The 25,497-nt window shown below is 33.8% G+C and overlaps 1 protein-coding gene across 1 annotated transcript in view; it reads right to left on the reverse strand.

The window, feature by feature from the left end:
* The window catches only part of Fam185a (family with sequence similarity 185 member A), a 47,227-nt gene that overhangs the window by 12,745 nt on the left and 8,985 nt on the right, over positions 1-25,497 (reverse strand). Inside the window, exons 3-6 of the mRNA XM_026384969.2 lie at positions 24,637-24,729; positions 19,353-19,491; positions 10,327-10,368; positions 2,881-2,976 (exon numbers count right to left, since the gene is read on the reverse strand). Of these exons, the coding sequence (XP_026240754.1) occupies positions 2,881-2,976; positions 10,327-10,368; positions 19,353-19,491; positions 24,637-24,729 (370 nt within the window). The remainder of the gene's footprint in view (positions 1-2,880; positions 2,977-10,326; positions 10,369-19,352; positions 19,492-24,636; positions 24,730-25,497) is intronic.

The following is a 25,497-nucleotide window of genomic DNA, read 5'->3' on the forward strand; positions in this document are numbered from 1 at the left end:
CTAGAGCTGGAAGTTTGGCTGATAAACTCTCATATTTATTCCTCAGAAAAACTAAGGAACTAAACATATCACTATATCTAGTTTATTAAAAAATAAGTTGTTTTCTGGGGTTCAAATATAAACACTGACAGGAGATTTCTCATGACAACAAATTTGACGACTTAAGAAACAAAACAAAAACAAACCTGGAAAATTTGAGGATGAATAGAAGATATGTTTTCCTATCAAACCTATTTTGGGGGAAGGGATGTGGATTGAACCCAGGGTGCTTAAACCACTGAGTAACATCCCCAGCCCTTTTTATTATTATTTTATTTGAATTGCTTAGGACCTCTCTAAGTTGCTGAGGCTGGCTTTGAACTTGAGACCCTCCTGCCTCAGCCTCCTCAGTTGCTGGCATTATAGGCATGTACCACGGTGCCAGGCCCTCAAACCTATTTTTTTCCCCCAAACCTACTTTTAGAAGCAGAAGATCATGAATTTAAATACTTTTTTTTCTAGGATTTTATGCCTCTAAATATATCAAATACAATAATTTTAAGATAAGAACACTCTTTTCTGTTTTTACATGAACATGATCTTAAGTCTATCAAATGTTTAAGCAAACTGTTCTATCCCCATCTCCCTTCACATCTTTGAAAACAAAAACCACCACTACCAAAACTGCCTCTGCTTGTGAATGGCTTCTAAGGCCTTGAATGTGTTCCAGTGTTCCCATCTTTAACACTATCTTTTTCAGAAAGGAGAGCTCTTGTTAGGACATCAACCTCTTTTTACCTTGTAAACTTCTGCATGGTTACTGACATCAATACTATCCTCTTAAAAATTCAAAAGCAAACTCATACTAATAAATGCCACTTACTGAAGGCATACTACATAAAAATGAGTGATTTTCCCAAGGACAACATGTTTGGCAGAAAAATCAGTCCTCAGATGCAGGGCTGACTCCCAAGCCCAAACTCAAACTGCCTTTCTGAATAAATTTCACCATATTCACTTTCACAAGGAGAGAGAAAACAAGCATTTGTAACATTTTAACTTCTCATATGGCAAAATGATGAAGACCTAAGAGATTCAAATGGCTGGCTCTGAACCCTTCAGCAAGTCAGTGGCAGAGCTTGGAATGGATTCCAGATGTCTTTACTAACCATTAATCAACAGATCCTGACAAACTTTCCATTACTCTAAAAAGTTACTGTTCCCAAGTATAATGAGAATTAAGAAATCAAAGATATAAATCTTTGTTTCCATTTATCTTTCTTTAAGTTTCTTCCAGTAATGTGGTCCCAGAAGGAGAAAACACAAAATTGTAATCCAAATCAAATTTTGCAATATCATATGCTATTTCAATAGGTTGCTGGAATGACATTCTAACTAATACTAAGAAGTATTTTAAATAGATGAAGATTAATAATCTCCAAAAGTTCCAAAGTTTTTGTTTTGTTTCCCTTTTTTGACCACCACACAAAAGAAGAAATAACCTTCACATACAAACAGATTATTTAAAACTTTATTTGTTTGTTTTTTTATTGATTTTATTTTTTAAAATACACAATAGTGGAAAGCATTACAATTTCTATTACACATATTGTTTTTTACTATATTACTAGTTACATTAATGGTATGATTTTTCCCCCTTTGGGTCTTCATAAGAGAGTAAAATTATATTACTAATGAGGTATACAATTTACTCCAATAGTATTATTGAAGCTTTTCATAGTTTAGTGAGGACATATAATATACTGTTTTTAAAAAATTATATATTTCTTTAAAATAGTATAATATGGTGTGAGAAATCACATCTCTGTGTTCGAAATAACTTCAGTTTTGAACTTCTGTGTTTGGTAGCTCTACTCTGATACTCTGACAAGAAAGTCTAGTTGAATGAAAACTTGAACAAACCTAGCAGAGAAATTACTAATAGCAAGAAAACAGTCTCTAGAGAAATACTTTTCTTGTTATACCATTAGTCCTGTTCAGATCAATATACAAGAGCTTCTAGACTTTAATTTTTTAATATAGCTCTTAACTTTTTTCTGTACCAAGGCCACTTTGGCCTCTGTTGCTGAGCCACTTGTCACCATGTCCACACAAGTCACTTGTCACTGTGCATATGTGTATGCATGTGCACACAGACACACATAAACTGATAATTAGCTTTCATGTGAATAAAAAGTATACCATTTTAATGAAAAACTTGATCTCTTAAAATAAGTGACTTATAGGTATAAGAAATTAAATTATGTGGAGAGGAACATCATATATCTTGATACTTGAAGAAACTCATTTAATGGCTTTACAGGATCTTCCTGGTAAGATTTATTTCAGGGTCACACTTTGCAAACTGTTTCTCTATAGTGATAGCCTGAGTGGGTCCTCATACAGGTTGGTAGGAAAGCTTTCAATATATGAGAGCATTTTCCCTCCAAAGAATATTCTAAACAAAGTGTAATTCCAACATCTTGGGAGGCTGAGGCAGGAGGATCACGAGTTCAAAGCCAGCCTCAGCAAAAAAGCAAGGCACTGAGCAGCTCAGTGAGACCCTGTCTCTAAATAAAATACAAAATAGGGCGCCAGTACCTTCCCCCACAAAAAAATGGAAAGACCCACACAGTAACACTAAAAATTCTACAATAGACAGTCAAAATATTTACATATTTTGTCCTACAAGTAGGAAAGACAATCTTCATGGTCGTCTATCCCCAGATTTATAAAGATTATTGGTTTTAAGAGCTAGAAGACAGGCATTTAAGATGCTATCAGAAGAAAGTTTCCTGAAGTCACTCTGCCAATATAAGTAATATGACCATCAGTTTCCTCAGTGTTCCATAAAACCTAAATTTATACCACATATCAATATAAATGATCCAGTTGGCTAACCTTTGTGAGATTTCAATTCCACCTTCCCCAGCTGGCTGACATAGACATCGATGGCACCCTGATGAGTTGAGGCTCTTAGACATCCTGAGGATGAGTCTGAGGAAGAAAAAACAGTAAGTGTAATTATTGTTATACGAGTAAATGGTATAAACTTGAAATAAAAGACTGCTTTGATGTTAGAAGTTAAGATTTTATATTTTCCTCATAACAATGCCATAATTTTCATAAAAATGTAAATAGTATCAGAAATCCAGAAGTCTATATCCAGACAATAACAAAATATATCTATAGTAACCTCAATAACTTATCTCTAGACATTTACTCTATAACTTCTCAGAGGAAGGACAGTATGTAAACAATGGATCCTTGACAGCCAAGATCATTAAACATCATTAGTCTATTTCATTTATTATCATATTGATATATTTAGTAAACTTGCAGAATTTGCCAAGAATTCTACCTCAAATACAGTCACATGTAAGCAGTAATAAAGTAAATGAAATCAAAATCTCTCACAATTCCCCTTTTATCAAATCTGTGGTACTAAAAAGTGCTCCTAATAGTAAAAACTTATGACATGCCTGGCATGGAAGGTTTGAGGCAGGAGGATTGCAAGTTCAAAGACAGCCTCAACAACTTGAGTAAGGCCCTAAGCAACTCAGTGAGACCCTATCTCTAAATAAAATACAAAATATGGCTCGGGATGTGGCGCAGTGGTTGAGTACCTGAGTTCAATGTCTAGTACCGAGAAAAAAAAAAAAAGCTTAATGACACATAAGGTTTACTACATTTCTTAGCGTGACACAAAGGTATGGGGGATCACTAAAGAGTAAAGCTTATTTTTATCTAATATTTCTTTCCAAGTTTCTGGAATTGAATATATATCTTTAAGTCAGGGTAAGAAAATAATATATAAGCTAGTTCTGATAATCCTTTTTTTAAAAAAATTGTTCTAATTAGTTTTACATGACAGCAGAATGCATTTCGATTTATTGTACACAAATGGGGTACAACTTTTCATTTCTCTGGTTGTACACGATAGAGTCACACCATTTGTGCAATCATACATGTACCTAGGGTAATGATGTCCGATTCCACCATCTTTCCTGCCCCATGCCCCCTCTCCACTCCACCCTCCCCTTTGCCCAATCCAGAGTTCCTCCATTCTTCCCATGCCCTCCTCCCCCATGATGAATCAGGATCCACTTACCAGAGAAAGCATTCGGCCTTTGTTTTTTTGGGATTGGCTTACTTTGCTTAGCATGAAGCATCTCCAACTCCATTCAATTACTTGCAAATGCCATAATTTTATTCTCTTTTAATGCTGAGTAATATTCCATTGTGTATATATACCATAGTTTCTTTATCCATTCATTTTTGAAAGGCATCTGGGTTGCTTCCATGGTTTAGCTATTGTGAAATGAGCTGCTATAAATATTGATGTGGGTGCATCATTATAGTATACTGATTTTAAGTACTTTGCGAATAGATAGAGGAGTGGGATAGCTGGGTCAAATGGTGGTTCCATTCTGAGTTTTCTAAGGAATCTCCATATTCAAATTTTTCTGTGTTGTCAATGACTCCATTTTCAATCAGCCAATATTTTAGTTCAAGGGGAACTGACAGAGTCACAGATGAAGTAAAAGAATGACCTGAAGACTTCAATCAATGCAATTGGCTCCTCCTTCCTCCTCTTTTCCCACAGCAACTGAGCCTTAATATTCTATTTGACTGTCCTGAGAAGGCCATAGCATATTCTTTTTGGATAAGCCTATTTTAAAAGCACATTTCATCGGGAATTCTTATTACTTTAAAGTTGAAGCAAAGTAGGGAGTGTGGGGAAAATTTTGTTGAAAAATGCACTTTTTATAAAATGTGGAGAGAAAACATTTGTGTATCCACAAAGGAGTCAAGGTTTTTCTTTATAAAATTTTAAGTGACTCCAAACAAAAATAGTAACTTTGGAATAACTGTTCAAAATCTAGCACCAAGATCATTTATTATAATTTGTCTCCATTTATTATACCAAAAATTGCCCTTTATCAGACACAATTTATTAAGTTTTCAATTCTCAAAAGTAAACACTAACATTAGAAAATGAACTGCTAGATCAAGAACATAAAGTAGCCAGACAAAGGTGCATATCTCACTGCTTTGATAATACCAACAGAAACTCCAGTAAGAGATTTTACTCTTACTGCATCATAAAAGAAGCCAAGTAAAAATACATTATGGTTTTTTTTAAAAAAAGTGGACTACACAATGTGTATATTATCCTAAGCTGAACAAGCATTAGTTTGATTTTTCTTGCTTCCTTTGTGGTGGGGGGGAGGGGAGCCACAAGATTTTTATGTGGTTCATAAACAACACTTTTCCATCTTTCCTCTTTATCCCAAATGAGAAATAAACAACTAAATTACATCCAAAGTCACAAAGTAATTATATCTTTATGTTATCAGTCTTGAACTCTGATAATGGCTTACCCCCCTGGAGGCTGTCAAAAAATAAATTAAAACTCTAGATGTGTTTTGAAAAGAGAAAGCAAAAATGACATTTAAAGATTACACAGAAAAATAACCCCTATTTCTCTTGTTTACAATACAAATCTCTGTAATTAAAATTAATTATTAAGAGTAAAATTAAGGTTTACTCTACAGAATTTCTTTTGAGATTCATACAGTGGAGAAGTTGTATAGATCTTAGAGAAAACCTTAAGGGAAATATGCAGTGAACAGAAATTGCTAGTTTGGACACTAGTAGGAAAAAGTAGCCTCCCACAGAAAAGTATCTGTTATTATAATTCTGGGCAAAGACCTTGTGGGTCTGACAGAGATCATCAAGTTTTCCTGGAAAATTATATATACAAAAGGAACATACTGATGTCAACCACCAGCTTAACATTACACATACCAAAGAAACAGATATTTGTAATATATATTTTATTAACAGAAGAAAAATAGCAATTATGCTTGAAAGGCTAAAGTACTAAATTTTGCTGTTTTCCTTTAGCTTACTGAAGAACTCTCTCAAAATTCCTCCAGCATGTTCAAAGAGTTCTTAATTTTTATAATTTTACATGAAGTTTCAAAATATAAAAGAACAACCAAAATATAGTTCCTGATTTCTGCAACCTGATTCATACATTTAGAAATCTATACTAATTGCAAGGACAAGAAACAACCTTTATATACAGGACATAGGGGTTGTAAAGGCAAAATTTAAGTTTTTTAAATTGACCTCCTCTCCAGGTATTCTATATCAGGAAGGGAGCAAATAGGAGGCTGAGTAATGAGAGGCACATAAAACACACACACACACACACACACACACACTCGTTTGCTTTTTTTTTAAAGACATGATTATCATTATATAGCTTCTGACAATGCCTTTCATTGTCAGAAAAGAGGGAATACAGAGCAGAAAAAGTAAAGTTTCACAAGCGACTCTATTAGCACTCCTACCCCACCATTATTTACTATCAACTCACCACACACACACACACACACACACACACACACACAAATGGTAACTGAGTGAGGTGACAGATGTTAACAATTTGATTGTGGTAATCATTTAACTATATATATGTATCAAATCATCACATTATATATTTTAAATATACACAGATTGGTCAGTTATGCCTCACTAAAGATGAAAAAAGTTTTTAAAAAATTATATTGTAGGGGGCTGGGGTTGTGGTTCAGTGGGAGCGTACTTTGCCTAGCATGCATCATGCACTGGGTTTGACTCTCAGCACCACAAACAAATAAATAAAATAAAAGTCCATTAACAACTACAAAATATTTTTAAAAATTACATTGTAATGTGGTTAGCTCAGTGATTTTAACATAGGCACTAAATAATGTGCACAGATTTTTTTTAGAAAAAAATCAGTGTATTAAGTCATATAAATAGACTAAAGGAGAAAAAACACATGATCCCTTTAATAAATATGAAAAAAATTTATTTGACAAAATTCAACACCCATTCATGATAAAGGAAAGGAAAAATAATCTTAAAGAAAACTGGTAATAAATAAAGGATAACTTTCTTAAAATCTGGTAAAATTGTTTAAAAGTCTATAACTGACAATTAATGATAAAATATTGAATGTTTTCCCCCAATATGGGGATAAGGATTCACAACAAGAACAAAGAATCCAACTCTTACTACCACTATTCAACATTGTACTAGAAGGTCCTAGCTAACCTGATAGGGCAAGAAAAAGAAATAAAAGAATTACATATTGGAAAGAAAGAGATACAACTATTTTTGTTTATAGGCAAAATGATTGTTTATATAGAAAAGTAATCTATATTCTAGAAAGCCACTTAATGGGTGAATTTAGTTAGCAAGGTCACAAGGTACAAGGTCCATGTATTAAAAATCAGTTGTATTTTCATATACTAGCAGCAGATGATTAGAAAAACAAAAATGTTTAAATTCTATTTATAATGATATCAAAAACAAATTTAACAAAAGGTGTGCTAGATCTCTGCACTAAAACAATGTTGAAAAAAACTAAAGAATATATAAATAAATGGAGAGTTATACCATTTTCATGAATGGGAAGACTCAATGTTAATGAGGATCAGTTCTCTCCAAATTGATCTACAGATTCAGTGATTTAGTACAATCATAATCAGAATTGGATTTTTTTTTGTAGAAACTGACTGGAAAATCATAGAATCTACAACATCCAAATAACAAGTTTGAAAGACTTCAATTACCTGATTTAGAGACTTCCTATTTTAAAGCTACAGTAATCAAGGTATTGTAGCACCAGCCTAGGGCTCAACAAATAAATCAATGACTTAGGAATGAGAGATCAGGAATAGGTCCACACATATACAGTCTTTTGATTTTAGACCAAAATGCAGAGAAAGGAAGTTTTTTTCAACAAATGATGATGTAACATCTAGCTATCTGTGTAGGAAAAAAAAAAAAAAACTTGACTCCTAACTCACATTAAACACAAAAATTATAAATGTATCAAGGTAAAAGCAATAAATTTAAAGCTGCTATAAGAAAACAGGAGAATATTTTCACATTTGAAGGTAGACAAAGATTTCTTAGAATGAATAAAAATAACTGGTAAATTAGGCTTCATTAAAATTCAAATATTCTCATCAAAATATACCATTAAGAAAATTAAGCCTCTCAGGAGACTGAGGCAGGAGGAAAGCAGGTTCAAAGCCAGCCTCAGCAACTTAGTGAGACCTGTCTCAAAAAAATAAAATAAAAAGGGCTTGGTTTTTGGCTTAGTGGTTAAGCACCCCTGGGTTCAGTCCCCTGTACAGAAGGGAACAGAAGGGAAGAGAAGGGAAGGGAAAGAGGAAGAGAAAGGAAGGAAGGGAGGAAGGGAGGGAAGAAGGAAAGAAAGCAGGAAGAAAGGAAGGAGGGAAAGAAGGAAAATCTGGTCACAGTGGTGCAGGTCTGTAATCCCCAAAACTTGGGGATACTGATACAGGAGGATTGTAAATTCAAGACCAGCCTGGGTAACTTAGCAAGACTCTGTGTCAAAAATGAAAAGGGCTGGAGATGTAGCACCCCTGGGTTCAAACCCCAATACCCAAACTAAATAAATGAAGTTTAAAAAGAGAGAGGAAATGAACAGGCAAGTCACAAACTAAGAGAAAATATTAACAAAACAGTAGTTGTACTTGGCATTTATAAAGAACTACTACAACTCAATAATAAGGCAAATAAGCAAAGAGATATGAATAAAACCTTCACAGAGGAAGATACACTAATGACTAATAGTGTCTGCAAAAGTGCTGATCATCAAAAGTCATTAGGGATATGAAATTAATACCAGAGATATTAATACCACTATATGTACCTCAGAATGGGTACAATTTTAAATACTGACAATAATAAATGTTGGTGAGGATATGGAGCAACTAGACTTCTCATGCACTTTTTTTTTTGGTCAGAGGTACCGGGGATTGAATTCAAGGGTACTTGACCACTGAGCCACACCCCGAGCCCTATTTGTATTTTATTTAGAGACAGGGTCCCACTGAGTTGCTTAGTGCCTTGCTGTTGCAGAGGCTGGTTTTGAACTCATGATCCTCCAGTCTCAGCCTCCCAAGCTGCTGGGATTACAGGTATGCGCCACCATGCCCAGCCCATGCACTTTTCATAAGACTGTAAAATGGAACTTTGGAAAATGTTCAAGTTATTTATCAAATCACAAAATTAAACATATACAGAACTATTCAACCCATCCATTCCATTCCTAAGTATTTACCTAAGTAGAAGGATCTCTCTCTCTCCATAAAATGACTACTGTGAGAATGTTCACTGCAGCTTTATTGACAGTTGCCAAAAGTTAAAAACAGCCCAACTGTCCACCCACCAGGAGAATGGATCAACAAACTGTATTTTAGTGGTCTGCTTTCACTTCTACCCACTCTGGTACATTATAAAATACCAGCTAGATTGTTTCTCTTTTTTTAAAAAAAAATTATTTTTTAGTTTTTGGTGGACACATCTTTATTTTATTTTTATGTGGTGCTGAGGATGGACCCCAGCGCCTCATGCATGCTAATGAGCCCCAGCCCCAACCCCTAGGTGGCCCCTTTTAAGTGTAAATTAGATCAGTCCTGTACTAACAGCCTGTTGTAACTCCTGTAATGAACTTCTGTAATGAACTCCTGACTCTTACCAAGTCTACAATGTTCTAAGGTCTAGTCTTTCTTACTTCATCTCCTTCCTCTGTCCCACAAGTCCTTCCTCTACACCTCAAAAATGATAAACTCATTCCATTTTTGAGGCTTTCACTTGCTATTCCTCTAGGTGGGTGTTCTGTATCCAGAATATTACAAGACTCTTTTCCATTATTGTGGCCTTAGCTAAAGCAACCCTTCCCCAAACTCTCCCTGATTGTCCAAGTGAAGTAGCTTTCTTTTCCCCCAAGTAATCTCTATCCCATTATGGTGTTTTACTTATTTATTGCACTTATCCTGATCTGAAACTACCTTTTGTTATTTACATACTTATTATCTTTCTTCCTACCACTCAGAAAAGGTATGGTATCTGGCACAGAGACTGTGTCTTGTTAACCAATATACATACCAGTACCTAAAAAAATTCCTGACACATGGTAGGCACTCATAAACACATGTTGTCTAATTAGTTAATAGCACACTCAGGGTTGTCTTCCAATGATAATACAATGTGGGGCCCAGCTATGTAATTTATCTTTCTTTTAAGACTTAATAGATATTTGAAGAACTTAAAGAATTTGTATTATATTACTTAATACCAAGTTTAAGTAATTCTCTTTGAGTGGACAGGGTCATGCTAGGTTTGCCTGTATTTGACTTACATATAAGGATTATGTCAGATTCATGAGCTAAACTGTAGACTTTAATAAAGCATGAAAAATACAGCTAGTTTAAGAAGCAGGCAAAATTTATCAACTAGCATCTCAGAACATACCTATGGTGATGTTACCCGTCTCACTTTGTATTATTATATTACCTAAAAGAGAAAAAGAAAAAAAGAATTTTATTAGGGACAATCTAGAAAAAAATTATGTTATATGGAATCCTAAAACATAGTGAAAAATCTACAATGCTATTTGATAACACTGTTATTTTTGTTGGCAATTTTCCTTAATATTGCAGATCCAGATTTAGTTATAGTTCTGAAATATCTAGCTTTAAGCATCTATGCAAATCTTTTGCCCCCACTCTCAACCCTTAAGCTTTTATAGAATAACTATAAAACAAACCACCACACTTCCTGACAACATGGAGAAAAATTGTATTTCTAAAGCCTATAAATAAAAGATTACTCAAATGTGTTCACTACAAATTTTCATCCTAAACAAGTAACACTAAAATATCATATGGAAATAATAATTTTATTTATCAGGCCAGTTGCCACATCTGTTTGTTAGATTAAAGTAGTTTTGAGGCCAAGATTTGAAGTGGTTTGGGATAGGAATAATGAATACATGGAGGCATAACTAACAAAAAAAAGCTTCAAAGCCTTCTTTCTTTCAATGAAAATACATTTTCCAGGATAAGTATAGAATACCACAACCATTCCTAGCCACTTTCCTCTAATACCAAAAATAGCAGGATTTTTCTTCATATGTGTGTATGTATAAGTACTTCTGGAGTCAGAAGGTCAATTCCCTTAAGATGTAAGCAATAATATTACCTCTTCTAATATAATTCCAAAACTACATAAAAAATAAATAATCTTGTCTCAGAATTAATTTGAAGTATTTCATTGCTTATGTTTTGTTAATACAAACACTTGTTGATATCTGGGGGAAAAACCAAAAAGGGCACTTGTTTCATGTACCTGACTGCAAAAATCTTTCCAGATTCCCAACATTCTATCATACTTCATGTGAGTATATGAACAGGATTACCTTTGTTTAGGAATAAAAACATGATTTGTATGTATAAGTTCATAAAATATTTAAGACTCAGTAAGTTATAAGGCTGTGAAGATCTTGTTAAATGTGTTAAGTAAATATTACTTCATTGGTGTGTATACTCTCTTCCAATATTCAGACCTAATAAATATAGATTCATCATCACAGCAAAAGTGGGCAAAGATAATACTTTTAAGATGACTTCTAATCCCTGCCTCTGATATTCATGCTCTTGTATAATCACCAAGATTATGCATGTAGGTTGGAACTTACTGATTTGCTTTTTAAAAAAGAGAATAGGGAAAAAGTGATGGGATGTCACTTCCAAGTTTAGGTAACAAGAAGATTCTGGCTTTTATTTTTCTAGTCCTTTCTTGATCTTATTGAAGCCAGGTATCATTTTGTCTCTGCCCTATGGAAGAAGTCCACTTGGCAAGGAAATCAAAGGGTCCCCTAACCAATAGGATCTGAACTGAATCCTGCCAACAACCACATGAACAAGCATGGAAGCAGATTCTCCCCTGGCTGAACATTCAAATGAGCTCAGAGCCCTAGCTGATGACTTGATTACAAACTTGTGAGAGATCTTGAGGTAAAGGACCCAGCTAAGTCCCATCAAAATTCCTGACCCACCCAATAAGACATGTTTGTTGTTTTCAATAGCTATATTTTGGGGTTATTTGCTACAGAAGACTAAGTAACTAGCACAAATGTTGATGCCTGAAATAGGGTCCTGTCATAATAAACCTAAGCTTGGCAGTAGGCGTTAAAAGAGCATGATAGAGAAATACTAACTTGCCTTGAGCAAGTTTAGTAGAAATCTAGTATGCTTCCCTTGAGGGATCAAAAGGAGTGAGAAAAATGGGTTTGAAAATGGAAGGAGTATTCTTGCTAAGCAGTGTAGAAACTTAGCAACACTTGTCTTCTTTGGTAATATGGAAAGTACAGAATGTGCCTAATTAACTGAATGCTCTAGCTAAGAATATTTCTAAGCAAAGTCAAGTGTTGGAAGTGCTGTCTATTTATTTTTCCTTGCTGCATACAGTAAAATCCAAGAGAGAAACTAAAACTAAAGGAAGGACTGTTAAACCAAAAAGGACCTGGACTTCAAAACAATTTAGCCTCTCAAGATGGCAAAAGATACTAAAGTTAATAATGACTTGAAGTTGGAAGTTGGAATGGCTTCCAAACAAAATGTGAATCTGCTAGAACATGGCCTAAAAAGGAAGTGAAGGGTGATTGTAAAATTTTTTGCTAAGACCCCAGAAAGATCAATGATGGTATCTCATACCCCTGATATTTAAAATTTTAACTACTAATGAAGAACTATGATGTAGTTTATAGTCACTTATCTAGTAAGTCCACTCACCATTCATGAGGAAATGGAGCTTTATTGTCCTAAACTAGTCATCAATGAATGCAGTAAGAATGTACTATTTTTTTAATGGAAATATGGTCTTTCTCAAAAAGCCAATCATTAGGAGTTTTGATGATAGTAATAGGGTCTTAAGAAAATGATTCTTAGAACTAGAAAACAAAAGTTTATAAAGAATGAAGACTGGTTCATATCATAGTGGAATCTATAGAGTTTCACACAATATCTCTCTTGAATAAAGTTCTACTATGCAGTAAAAACACAGTGGAACAAAAAAAAATAAGGAATGGGCTAGGGTTGTGACTTAGTGGTAGAGTGCTTGCTTAGCACATGTGAAGCACTGGGTTCGATCCTCAATACCATATAAAGTATAAATAAACAAGATAAAGTCATTATGTCCATTTACAACTAAAAATATATAAAAAGAAATAAGGAATATTTGTAAATACAGTTAAAAAAGAATATTCCAAAATATTTTGTGAATACTAAATAAAGCAGTAAATAAATAAATATATTTGCAAATCATACCAAATATTTAGAAAGTCTTTACCCTAAATAAATATTCCAAAGTCATCAAAATACACAAAATGAACTCTTGTCTCAAATATTTTGTGAGATGAGAATATTTAGAAGTATATAAATAAAAAACTGGTATTATTGGCAAAATTTCCTATATTTTAGTTGCACCTATTTCACCTCCAATCACAGGAAATAATAAATCACCTGAGAGAAGTAAAACCTTCTTTCCAATAAAGAAGATACTACATTATCTGTAATAGCTATGTATGCTTACACTACTCTCAAGTTATACAACTTTTCCACAAATCCTAGTATTTGAGAAAATATGTATTTTTTTTTCTTACCTTGCAACCCTTAATTCTAGCATGATGGTGGGGGGGGCGATAAGGAACAATGAATTTAAAAATAATGACAATGGTGTATTTTTTTTCAGTTAAAAAAATATGATCATGGTTAAAACAGCACATATGCTCTTAACAATCCAAACAGAGCAATCAATATCTTTAAAGGTTAAAATCTTTTGGGGGTTGAGAGGACAGGGAGTGGGGAGACTTAAGGAAGCCTTACTATCGGCAAGCCACAATGCTAAATGCCAAGAATGTGAGGACAAATAAAACATGATCCTTGATCTTGAGGAATTTATAATTAGGCAAAAATTTACAGGTCAATGAAAAGCCAGAGATAAGGTGAGGATGCTTCAGCTGGGGTTACTAAAAGATTACTTAATGAGATTTTTAAAAAAGCTTGGAAAGCATTTTGGGCAGAATATAAAAACAGCATGACCATGATCACTATGATAGAAGGCTCTGATCAAGTATAAAACAGCTTAAGAATGGTACAAGAAAAAGTGAGACTAATTCTGGAAGGTAAGGCATAGGGTCAGAAAAGGGAAATCAGCAATCACTGAAGACAGTAGGAAAGGGTTTGAGTAAGAGAATGACATGTTTAATGTGTATTTCTAGTGAACTACTGTAGCTACACTGAGGAGAATGGATTTGAAGAAGGTAAGATTGGAGGCAAAATTACTGCTAGATTCAAAGCAAGAGACTAGAAGAATGTGAGACAGAATTCTGAGTAGAAATCAGAAGAAAAAGCATGGGAGAGATTGAAGAAATATTTAGATGAGTCATAAAACCTGCCTAAAAATTAGTGATTGATTAGATACAGGAGGTGAGAGAGAGGAATTTAGGATGACACAAATTTATACCATGGGGATTTAGGTGCATGGTGATATCAAAACCCGCATATGGAAATAAAGAAGGAGGACACTTTATGGATGAGGTTGGGAGGCAGGAAAAGGAGGAAAAGAGAAATTGAGAATGTTGAGTTTGAGATGCCTGTGAAAATCCAAAGGGCTATGCCCATCAGACAGATAGCTATTTAAGTTGAAAGGGCTAGAAATAAAGATTTGAATCATCAATGTGCAAGCACAATTAAGACTCAAAAATGCATCTGATGCCAAATGTTAAGAAAAAACAATGGACACATATGAAATCCTAGAGAATACCACATCAAAGAGGTAGAAAGAAAAGGAATGTGTAGACATTTGCAAAAGAGCAATTTACCTATAAGGTAAGACAGACATGCCTATGCCCATAAAGTTTTGTGTGCTTCTCTCCTTCCTTCCTTCAAATCCAGCTACATTACATATCTCACTCAGCCTCTGCAGGTAGATAAAGCCATTTGAAAATATTCTTTCTAAAGGCATATGGGCAGAAGAAATGTATGCACTTGTAGGCCTGGTTCCTGAAACTTCCTGCATGATTCTACTATGCACTCTCTTCATGGAAGCCTTGGCAGCCACAAACTAAAGATGGCAACATCACCTGTAGGGAAGGACCTGAGTCTCTGAGTGTCTCAAAGGGGTGGAGCTGAGGACAAATATTGATGGCAAATCAACATCCAACTGTGCTGAGAGATTAGAGGGAGCCCACTAATGAGGAAAATGCTGACGATAAATACATTTTATGCTTTCCTCCTCTCATGGAAGCCTTAGAAGTCATACAATTAAGATAATAGAATTTTTTTTTTTTAATGGAAGGAGTCTAGTTCCTGAATGCCACCATGGAACTCAGATTGAACACTAAGGAGCAATCACATTTTCAAATGTCATAAGGTAATAATAAATGGTCCTAAATCTCAAGGAGATTACAACATAGAACACAGTGGAAGCAGTACCAGTGCTCCTATCTGTCTGCCTAGAGGAAATGTCTCTGGAGGTAGGAAGCCCTTGAAGTGATGATGGAATTTTTAGTGCAATCAAAAAGTTCACCATGGCCATGTGCCCACATTTGTTTGAATACTATTTAAGAACATCTCCTTAGAAAGTCAAGAAGCTAGGATCTAATCTTTGCTATTTTACTAATTAATTTATAGCAAAGGGTAAATAATTAGACATTTCTAAGTTTGTTTTTCTCATATGTAAACAGCCCAATTGTCCATTAAATGAGCAAGGCTGACTGATAGCACTCATTACATGTTTGCTTTCAAACAACCACCCATCCACCTACTGGCACAAGGGCTCCAAAATTATCTACCAAATAAGATCTACCAAGATGATAGTTATTGCATCATATTTGTATAAAAATGGCTTTTGAAAAACCTATATGTTGGATTTTTTCAGCTCAACCTGGAAAAAAAATCAGTTTAAACTGTCCTTAGTAAAAGAAGCCAACAAAACTATATCCTGGGGGATGGGGTTGTGGCTCAGTGGCGGAGCACTTGCCTAGCACATGTGAGGCACTGGGTTCAATCCTTAGCACCACATAAAAATAAATAAACAAAATAAAAATATTGTGTCCATTTATAACTAAAAAATATTTTTAAAAAATAATAAATCCTGAACAGGCAGGTCTTTAAATGCATATATTCTCAGTTTGTTTTCTGCTTATCAAGATGTTTAGAAGTGGCAATATATTCTGTAAAAACAAGTTTTAAGATTCCATGCCAGCTTATTTAAATATAGCCAAATATTTTGCCTAATTTGTGTTCTTTAACCACCAGCAATTAAAACAAAGAACTCACTGAAATATATATTTAGAGTTCCAGCTTGAGAAGAACCTTGGAAGATATCTCCCATCCCCAACCAAAACCCAAGAGCTGGAACACAGGGATTTACTTTCACCATCCATGCCTCTAAATCTTCTCACCTACCAAGACAAGGGACTAAAAACCTTGCATGCTCCTCTGTATGCATCCCACCCCTGAATTCCAAACTTAAATAGTATTTTCATAGAATCCCTCGGATAAGAATGAAAAGTGAGGTGACATGGAAGAGAGAGCAATAAATTTAGACTTGTCTGAAGGATGATTTAAAAAATAATTGAGGCCTAGGGTATGACTAAGAAATGACTTGTATATATTGAAAAAATAAAAAACAGAGTGAAGACCAAGGACTAGATGGGGAAAGCAAGGATGAACAACATGGAAGCTTTTCTAAGATTGCAACTGGATCACATTTTTCCTTCCCTTACTCCAGCTCACTTCTACACTAGTATTACAAAAGAGCTATGAGAAACAGTTAAATGATTGCTTTTCATTGAGGCAGGGTGACAATGGATGGCAATTGGAGATAAGGTGGGAGGTAGTATCCCAATGGGGACAGTAGTAACTGAGAAAACAAAAAAGGACATTCAATCCTTCCACTAGACTCTGAGTTCTTTGAGGACTCAGGTACCATCTCTTGCTCTATTTTCCATCCCTGGTGCTAGGAAATTCAGCACACAGTAGATGGTCAATAAATGTACTGAATGAAGAAACGGATTTAACTATAGCAAAGGCTGTGATTGATTATACAGAGCCCCCTTCACACCTGAAGGCTTATTTTCCTAGCTGTTGAGAGTATTGCAGGCAGATATCCCTTGCTGTCAGTACTCTCTGGGAACTGCCTCAGCCAGAAAGAGCCATCTTGGCCCAAGATCATACCCCTTCCCGGGGCAGCTAGTATCTAATGACTGGGGATATAGAAGTCCAGTTCCCCTCATTCCAACTTCAGAAAACTCTAAGGGACCACCCCAATGTCAGAGCTCCCTCTTAGGGTTGTTGAAACTGTGTTACGGTCCAACTTCTCTCATGGAAATTGGGGTCCCTTCCTTTACAGGTATTGGTTTCAAGAGCTCTCCCTAGTAAATGTGCTGTACTCTAATTCCCATCTCAGAGTGCTTTCAAGGAACCCCAACCTGAAACAACAGTCCAAAAGAAGAGCTAGATTTAAACCACAATATGGAAATGTATTTGACTTAATATTAAAGATTAGTAAATATTAAAAGGCTTTACAAAAGCCAAAGAATTATCTCTTATCCCTAAAAATGTTTACATATCAGCTATGTTGTGATCAACAGACCTAGAGTACTATGAAGACTGCCTCAAAAAAGTATACCTGTTTTATTATCATGTACTCAGTGATAAACCACCCCAATTTCAGTTTTCATCCTTCTTAAAGCAAGAAATCACATATCAGTGCATTTAATGTAAACGTGGTATAAAGCAGTGCTGAGAATAGAACGGTTTTTCCTTTGGATGTTAAACAACATCTGACTTGATAAGGAATTGTTTTTCACTAAAAGCTACTCAGTATATTAGATGCAGTGTTTTAATTATAATTAACAAATAAATGTAATGCTTATATAAGTTATTTTAAAAATATGAAGCTACAAATTGCCAGAACTACCTAATGTGCAACTGAATAAAAAGTAAATGAGTAAGTAAACAAAACCATTTGTTTTATCTGACTAAGGCTCCACTTGTGCTCAAGCTATTTTGGGCTAAAATAATATTTTAACCTTGCAAGAATGGTTGAGGCTTAGTCATTTAAATTAGGCTCAAGGCTCAAGATTTATTCCAAGTATATAAATACTCTTCTTTTAGTTTTATTTTCTAAAACTGAAAATAATACTTATCTGTTTGCCTCACAGCATGACTAGCCCTAACCATGGTTTCTATTACCACCTAATAACTTATACTCATTAAAATCTGGGGAGTTATCCAGAGTATATAGCTACCAATATTCAGTTTAAGTACAGAAGTGAAATTAGTAGACCATATATAGAAAAGGTTCAAGCCTACTCTAGATAGGGCAAAGGGTTGGAAGGAGAAGGGAGGGGGCATGGAGGTAGGAAGATGGTGGAATGACATTGAAATCATTACCCTAAGTACATGTATGAAGACATAAATGGTGTGACTCTACTTTGTGTACAACCAGAGATATGAAAAATTGTGCTCTATATGTGTAATATGAACTCTAATACATTCTATTGTCATATATAACAAATTAGAATTAAAAAAAAGGTTCAAGTCTAAACTTCCTGGAATACAGCCCAAAAGGCATTTAGCAGATATGTATATATTGTACTTTGAGATAAATGATTCTTTATTAAATTTTTTAGTCATAGATGAACACTATCTTTATTTATTTTTTTTTATTTTTATGTCGTGCTAAGGATCAAACCCAGTGCCTCACATATGCTACCCCTGAGTCACAACTCCAGCCCCAGATAAATGATTCTTAATTCTACCTGTATATATTTTGGAAAACACATCTGGATTTAAATCTTCTGCTCTGTGGAAATTTAAGACAGGCTGAATGACATTGAACACTATCATATCGTTTGCCATATTACTTCACCATTACATTCTATCATTTTCTTTCAATAATACACATGTTGACTAAATAATAGTGCTTGTCTGTAGAGATATGTTTTAGAAATTGAGAGAGGATACTCAAAGAAAACTGGAAATGGGGGGATGCTGAGAGGACTTGATATCAGTAAAAATGCCCATAAAGCATTTAACCAAAATCAGTATCTCTGGGTTCCTATAATTAGATTCTACCCAAATGTTTCATTAACTTTTAGCTTTCCAATTATAACTAAAAGGAATCACTCAAAACTCATCTTTTTTTAATACTGCTTATATTTCATCTGCATACATATCTTTGTTACTCATTTTCTGTTATAAGGCTATTCGTTAAAATCAGAGTAGCTTCATATATAACAGCATAATCTTCAATTTCTTGTCAAAATAACATTAAGCTAGGTTATGAGTCATTGTATTTTTAAGAGATGGCTAGTCTGCAATTAATTAGAAGGCCAGTTTCCTAACCTTCTTCAACTACAGATAGTCATCTCTTAAAATTTAAGCTATGTGTAAAGTCTAATATATGGTAGATCTTTGTCAGCTTACCATGAACACTTCCTAATGCAATATCCCCAGCAGCAGAAGACAGAAATGATGATTCTGTATAAAGATACTTGGCTTTCAGCAAACCATCTTCAGTAGATATATTAACAGAACTTCCCTGCAGTTTATCTATGGTCACAGTCTATTAAGAGAAAGACTCATCAGTTCATCATAAAACAAAAACTGGAAAAAACTAAAATGATACATATGAAATTAGTAGGCAACTACATAAAACGTTACTACCTGCTTCACAATAACTTAATTCTGATTTTTAAAATCTAATTACAAGATTGAAACATGCACTCTATGTAGAATGTGGAATAGACCCACTATATATCCCTCCACTTATTTAGATCTTCTTTCATTTTTCTTTTAATTATGTTTTATATTTTCTATGCAAAGTTCTTCTTCTTTTGTTATACTTAGTCCTATTACAGTTTTAAAATGTTTTTGTTAGTGCATTATAGTCATATATAATATTGGGATTCATTTTGATAATCACACATGCATAGAATATAATTTTCTCCACTCAGTCTCCCAGTACTTCCTCTTTCTTTTTCTTCCACTCTCCCTCTGTTCCCCTTCCTCTATATCTTTGGGTCTTCCCTCTATTTATTGTTTTTAAAAAATTGTGTTTTATAGCTATCCATAAAGGTGAAATTCACTGTAGTACCTTCATACATGTATATAGCATAATTTGGTCAATTTCATTCCACAGTTCCTTCATTTAAGTGTTACTATACAAGGTACATTTTAATATTTCATTTTATCTTAATTGACTTTTGTATTTGACCTTAATCCAGCAACCACAATAAACTCACTAATTCTAGTAATTTATCTGTATTAAGAAAAAAAAACTTGGGCTGAGGTCATAGTTCAGTGGTACAGTGCTTGCCTAGCACATGTGAGGCACTGGGTTCAATTCTCAGCACCACATATAAAAAAATAAAGGCCATTGACAACTAAAACATATTTTAAAAAAACTTCTAAATGCATAATTAGGTTATCTACAAGTAATAGCTTTATTTCCAATCCTTATATTAATACATTTCCCCCTTATTTTTCACTCTTTTTCTTGCCTTACCACCTGGCTCTGGTCTCCACTTCTACAGCTAAAAGATGTAAGCAGCCACCTTTATCTTATTCTTGTTCTCAGAGTAAAAGCTTATAGCATTTCAGCATTGAGCACATTTGTTATGGATATCTCTTAGATACTTTCATCAAATCATAAACAGAGTCTGAATTTTAGCATATACTATAATTATATTTAAGCATGATTCTATAAAGTTATCATGATTTCTCTCCTTTAATGTGTTAATGTAGTGAATACACTAATATTTCTACAACTTTTCCACTTTACATTTCCAGTGTACAACATGGGAGAAATTATATATTTGTCCTTAAGTTTCCCTATCAAAATTCAGTATGTATCTGTGTCTCAAATATTGCTTACAACATAAAATGAAACTATCTAGTTAAGGATTCCAAATCATCTTTATGTATTTTAAACAAATTTAAGTGTTAATGTAAAACTGTTGACATAAAAACTGAATCACCAGGAAGGTTTCTCAGTTTTGTCCAGGAACAACTTCAAGCCATACACTGGGGTGTTGAAAGAAATAGCATCACTGTTTTCTATACATAGGCATTAGTGCCATCAATCCTAAATGAGTTCTTCAAAATTAAGACTTTAAAATGTTATCTAACAAAAATGGAGTTTCGAGAAATTTTACTGTAAATTGTGCTGTCCTAAATTTAATTGTTCTAGTTAGTATCTGATACAGTGCATTATATATGGCCCTCTGGGAAAATAAGAAGAAAAGTAAAAGTGCAAAAAGAGAAAGAAAAGTATGTAGAGGTCTTACGGGAGATAAATTAGAATTAGTTTCTCTTCTGGATTTAAAGTATATAACTTTCTTTTCTAAAGGGCAGTTATTAAGTATACAATATAGCCCTACTTGCTTCTTAACTACTACAGTTTCTTTTTATCTAATTATGGATTGAGAGGAATTTTTCTTTAAATCTAATTTCAATAAGTCTGTCAAAGATAGATAGATAGATATTTTACCGATAACTAAATTTGTGAGAATACAAATTTTTTACTTCCTTGGTCTTATAGTAAAGGTATAAAAGTCCTGAAAAATATTATCCTTTAAAGGCTCTTCATGAAAGGTACTTTATGCTCAAATGCTCTATTTGAAAAATTGCTTTATGAATAAAATTCTCCAATTATTTCCATAAAGCAGGCAAAAAGTCTGGCTTTTTATAGATAGTGAGGCCATTTTAGAAAACACCAAAAGATAAATATTGAAAAGAAATTTGAAACTTAATTAAATTTGCAAAGGAACACTTATGATTTAGACTTTCTCAACAACCAAATAAAGCTTTCAAGACTTCTTGAAAGTAACTGGAAAATGCCAGTTATATTGTTCAGTAGACACTAAATATTATACTTTCTAGGAAGCTAGAAAAAATATTCTGCCCTATGAAAGCAAGTGAAACCATAACAACTCCCCTTACAATATTAACAAATCATTCCACAAAATTGTAAAGAAATTCAAAATTCCCAGAGGGCCATATATAATGCACTATATCAGATACTAACTAGAACAATTAAATTTAGGACAGCACAATTTACAGTAAAATACTGAGGCTCTGACTTACAATCATGAAATGTTAATGGAAAGAAGTGTCACAAATAGGTTTTCTACACTGTTGAGTTTGCTTTTTAATGAAAATACCTATTCAAAAACAGAATCGACAGCAGATCCAAAAAACAATGCCTTCCTGACAAAAGTATTGTTATAAATTTTCTTTTCTATATAAGAAGGAAATTTTTTCCTAAGTTTAGATAGTATACATATATACTATATAGTTATTACAAATAAATTATAAGGAAGTACTGTGGCTTTGTAGCTCAGACTAAGAAAGAAAGGAAACTGACAACTATGTCACCAACTCACCCAACAGTCAGCTGAAATTGATTTTTATATTCTCGGTTGTTATAAAACTAAATTTAGGACACTAAAATAAATGATATAATTTTAACATGGCAATGTAATGATGCTACTGTTTATAAAGCTCATTTAACTTTCACAATCTTATTGAGTATGAAAAGCAAATACTACCATCCCTGTTTTCTGAATAATAAAACAGAGGCTCAGAGAAATAAAGTGATAGACCTAGGACTGGTCAAATAATCGTTCTTGCAATTCCTTCACTTTATCACTAACATGGCAAGCATTATGTTAGAGTTAGCTATGTGTTAGACATTAAGTACTCTACCTGGATTAACTCAATCCTCATAACAACCCACTGATTTAAATCCATTAGAAACTTGTCTAAGGATACAGAGACTGGACCAGGATTCAAATATTTGGTTCTCAATTTTGTGCTCTTAACCAATTCCCTATGCTGCCTTTCAAATTTCCAAGACACATATGTATGAAAGTTGTATATTAAAAGTTAATGAATTTCTTATTTACTTTATATGTTCTTTTTAAAAAACTGCAGGCTTAGGAATATGCTTTATAAATTAACACTATATATAATAATAAAAATAGAAGAAAATCTAGACTGAATCTTTGGGTCTACAAAAGTCAATCAGGCAGGAAGCAAAATAGTGTAATAGGAAGTAGGAATAAATAAATATTCAATAAACCATGAAAGTTGGAGCAGATAACTAACTAATGAATGGCCAAATTATTCAAAATAGCAAATAAATGAGAGCTGATTTAAACATTGATACTTTGATTTGAATATAAATATGTAATATTCTGGTAGCTCAAATATCATTTCAAGTAACATTAGCCATCAATTAAAGGAATGAACTTGAAGGAGCTGCAAAGTTGTCCAATTTCCCTCTTTCATATCTATACCACAGAAATCTGACTAAATGCCATCTAAAAAGGGCTGTCATCAAGGGCCACAATGTCTTTCAGAACTTTCCTAGTTTAATTTAAAAGGCAGTTGGGTACACTCAAATATTTGGATTTAAACAGGCTCCCACAAGTCATAAGAGAAAGGTGATTGAAAATAACAACAGAAAGAGTCCCATACTCCACTTTGTTTAATTACACCAGCAACACTCACCCTACAAGATATGCTCACAATTACTCCTCTCCAACTGTGGAGGAATAAAGCTGGCTATGAAATTTAGCAAATTTATAACAAAAAATCATTGCAAATTGTAAAAGTCAGAAACAAGAGGAGATCAAGGTTGTTTTTTTTTTAAACATCTCATCGTTAGCCCAATGTTTTATTTGTTTTTAAATGTTTTATTCTAATTTGTTATATATGACAGTAGAATGCATTACAATTCCTATTACACATATATAACACAATTTTTCATATCTCTGGTTGTATACAAAGTATATTCACAACATTCGTGTCTTCATACATGTGCTTTGGGTAATGATGTCCATCTCATTCCACAATCTTTTTTATACCCCTTGCCCACTTCCTTCCTCTCCCTCCCCTTTGTCCTATCTAGAGTTCCTCTAATATTCCCGTGTTCCCCCTCCCAACCCCACTATGAATCAGCCTCCTTATCTCAGAGAAAACATTCAGCTATTTATTTATTTTTATGTGGTGCTGAGGATCAAACCCAATGCCTCACCTGTGCTAAGCAAGCTCCACCACTAAGCCACAATCCCAGCCCAAGACCAAGGGTTTTCAAAAAATTTAAAACATTGCTAGTCATATTTTTAAAAGATGACAACTTATATTTCCAAAATTAGACCTGAGTTCTTAATACTAAATCACAGGAAACAATAAGAAAATTAATTTAAAATACAATCTTCCTACAAAAAAAAAAAAAAAAAAAAAAAACCTTTGGAAGGCAGTAAAGCTATCTTATGATGCCACCTTGTGGAAAATAATGAAGAAAACTGAGTTTCAAACCTTGTCCTTCAGTTGGTCTAATGGCAAAGTAAACAGGTCTTGGAAAGTACCACACACAAGCAAACAAGAAAAACCCAATCCAGATACTAATAGTATGAAATATTTTAATCAATGATCATCAATTAAAAATCTCTTCAGAATTAAAGTGTAAGTATTTAAGTTTTTACTGATTACAAATAAGGAATTAAATAACTGTCAAAAGTATTAAATCACAAACTAAATTTTAAATTGCATAATATTTAATCACCTCAATTCCAAACTTGAATTTGAAACAAAATGTATTAAAAACGCAATATCACAGCACAAACCCTACAGAAGCTACCCATTTTGTGAGCTAACTGAAAGCAATATTGCAATTGTGAAAAAAAGAAAATTTCAATCTTACACTTTTATTTGATGCATGAATATCTATATTTCCATAAACTGTTCCCAGAGAGATCACTCTGCCTCCTTTTGTTTTAACATGTAGTTTTTGACCCTGAAAGATAAATATAAAAATACATATACAGAAAAAGAATGTTTGACTTACACTAATGAAACATTTCTTTTTTATTAATAATAAAGAAGGAAAAGAATCAAGAAATGAAATAGAAATTAATTGTTTGGAATCATAATATCAACTGGAAGAAAATGTTAGCTGCTGTTAAAGAGATTAAACACCTGTACTCATAGGGAAAAAGAAGAGATGTGAATATTCCAGTAGCCTCACTGAAGAAGGGTTTGGGAGTTGAAGATCACTGTGACCAGCAAGCAAAACACCACTGAGGATGAAGATAACCACATTAATCATTGTTAATATTCATCATTATTATTAATAGTTATCACTTACTTGGCAGTTTTTCAGTACTCCAAACAACTTTACTTATTTTATATGAACTTTATCATTTGATCCTCACAATAAGAGAGATGGGTATTTTTCCCATTCTCTAGGGGAAGAAAATCAAAACTCAGAAAGCATGAGACAAGAATGGTGGTAAACACCTGTAATCCCAGCTACTAGGAAGGCTGAGGCAGAAGGATTGCAAGTTTAAGGCCAGCCTGGGCAACTCAACCAGTCCCTGTACCAAAATAAGGGCTGGGGGTGTAGCTCAGGAGGAGAGCACTTTCCTAGCATGTGCAAGGCTCTGCATGTACAAGGCTCTTTGTTTGATCCCCAGTGCTGGGAAACAAACAAACATAAACTTTATCAGGGTGACAAAATCTAACTTAAATTAGAATCCAGCTCTATATGATTCCAAAGCCCATA

This window comes from Urocitellus parryii, chromosome 3 (genome assembly GCF_045843805.1).
Source record: "Urocitellus parryii isolate mUroPar1 chromosome 3, mUroPar1.hap1, whole genome shotgun sequence".
NCBI lineage: Eukaryota > Metazoa > Chordata > Mammalia > Rodentia > Sciuridae > Urocitellus > Urocitellus parryii.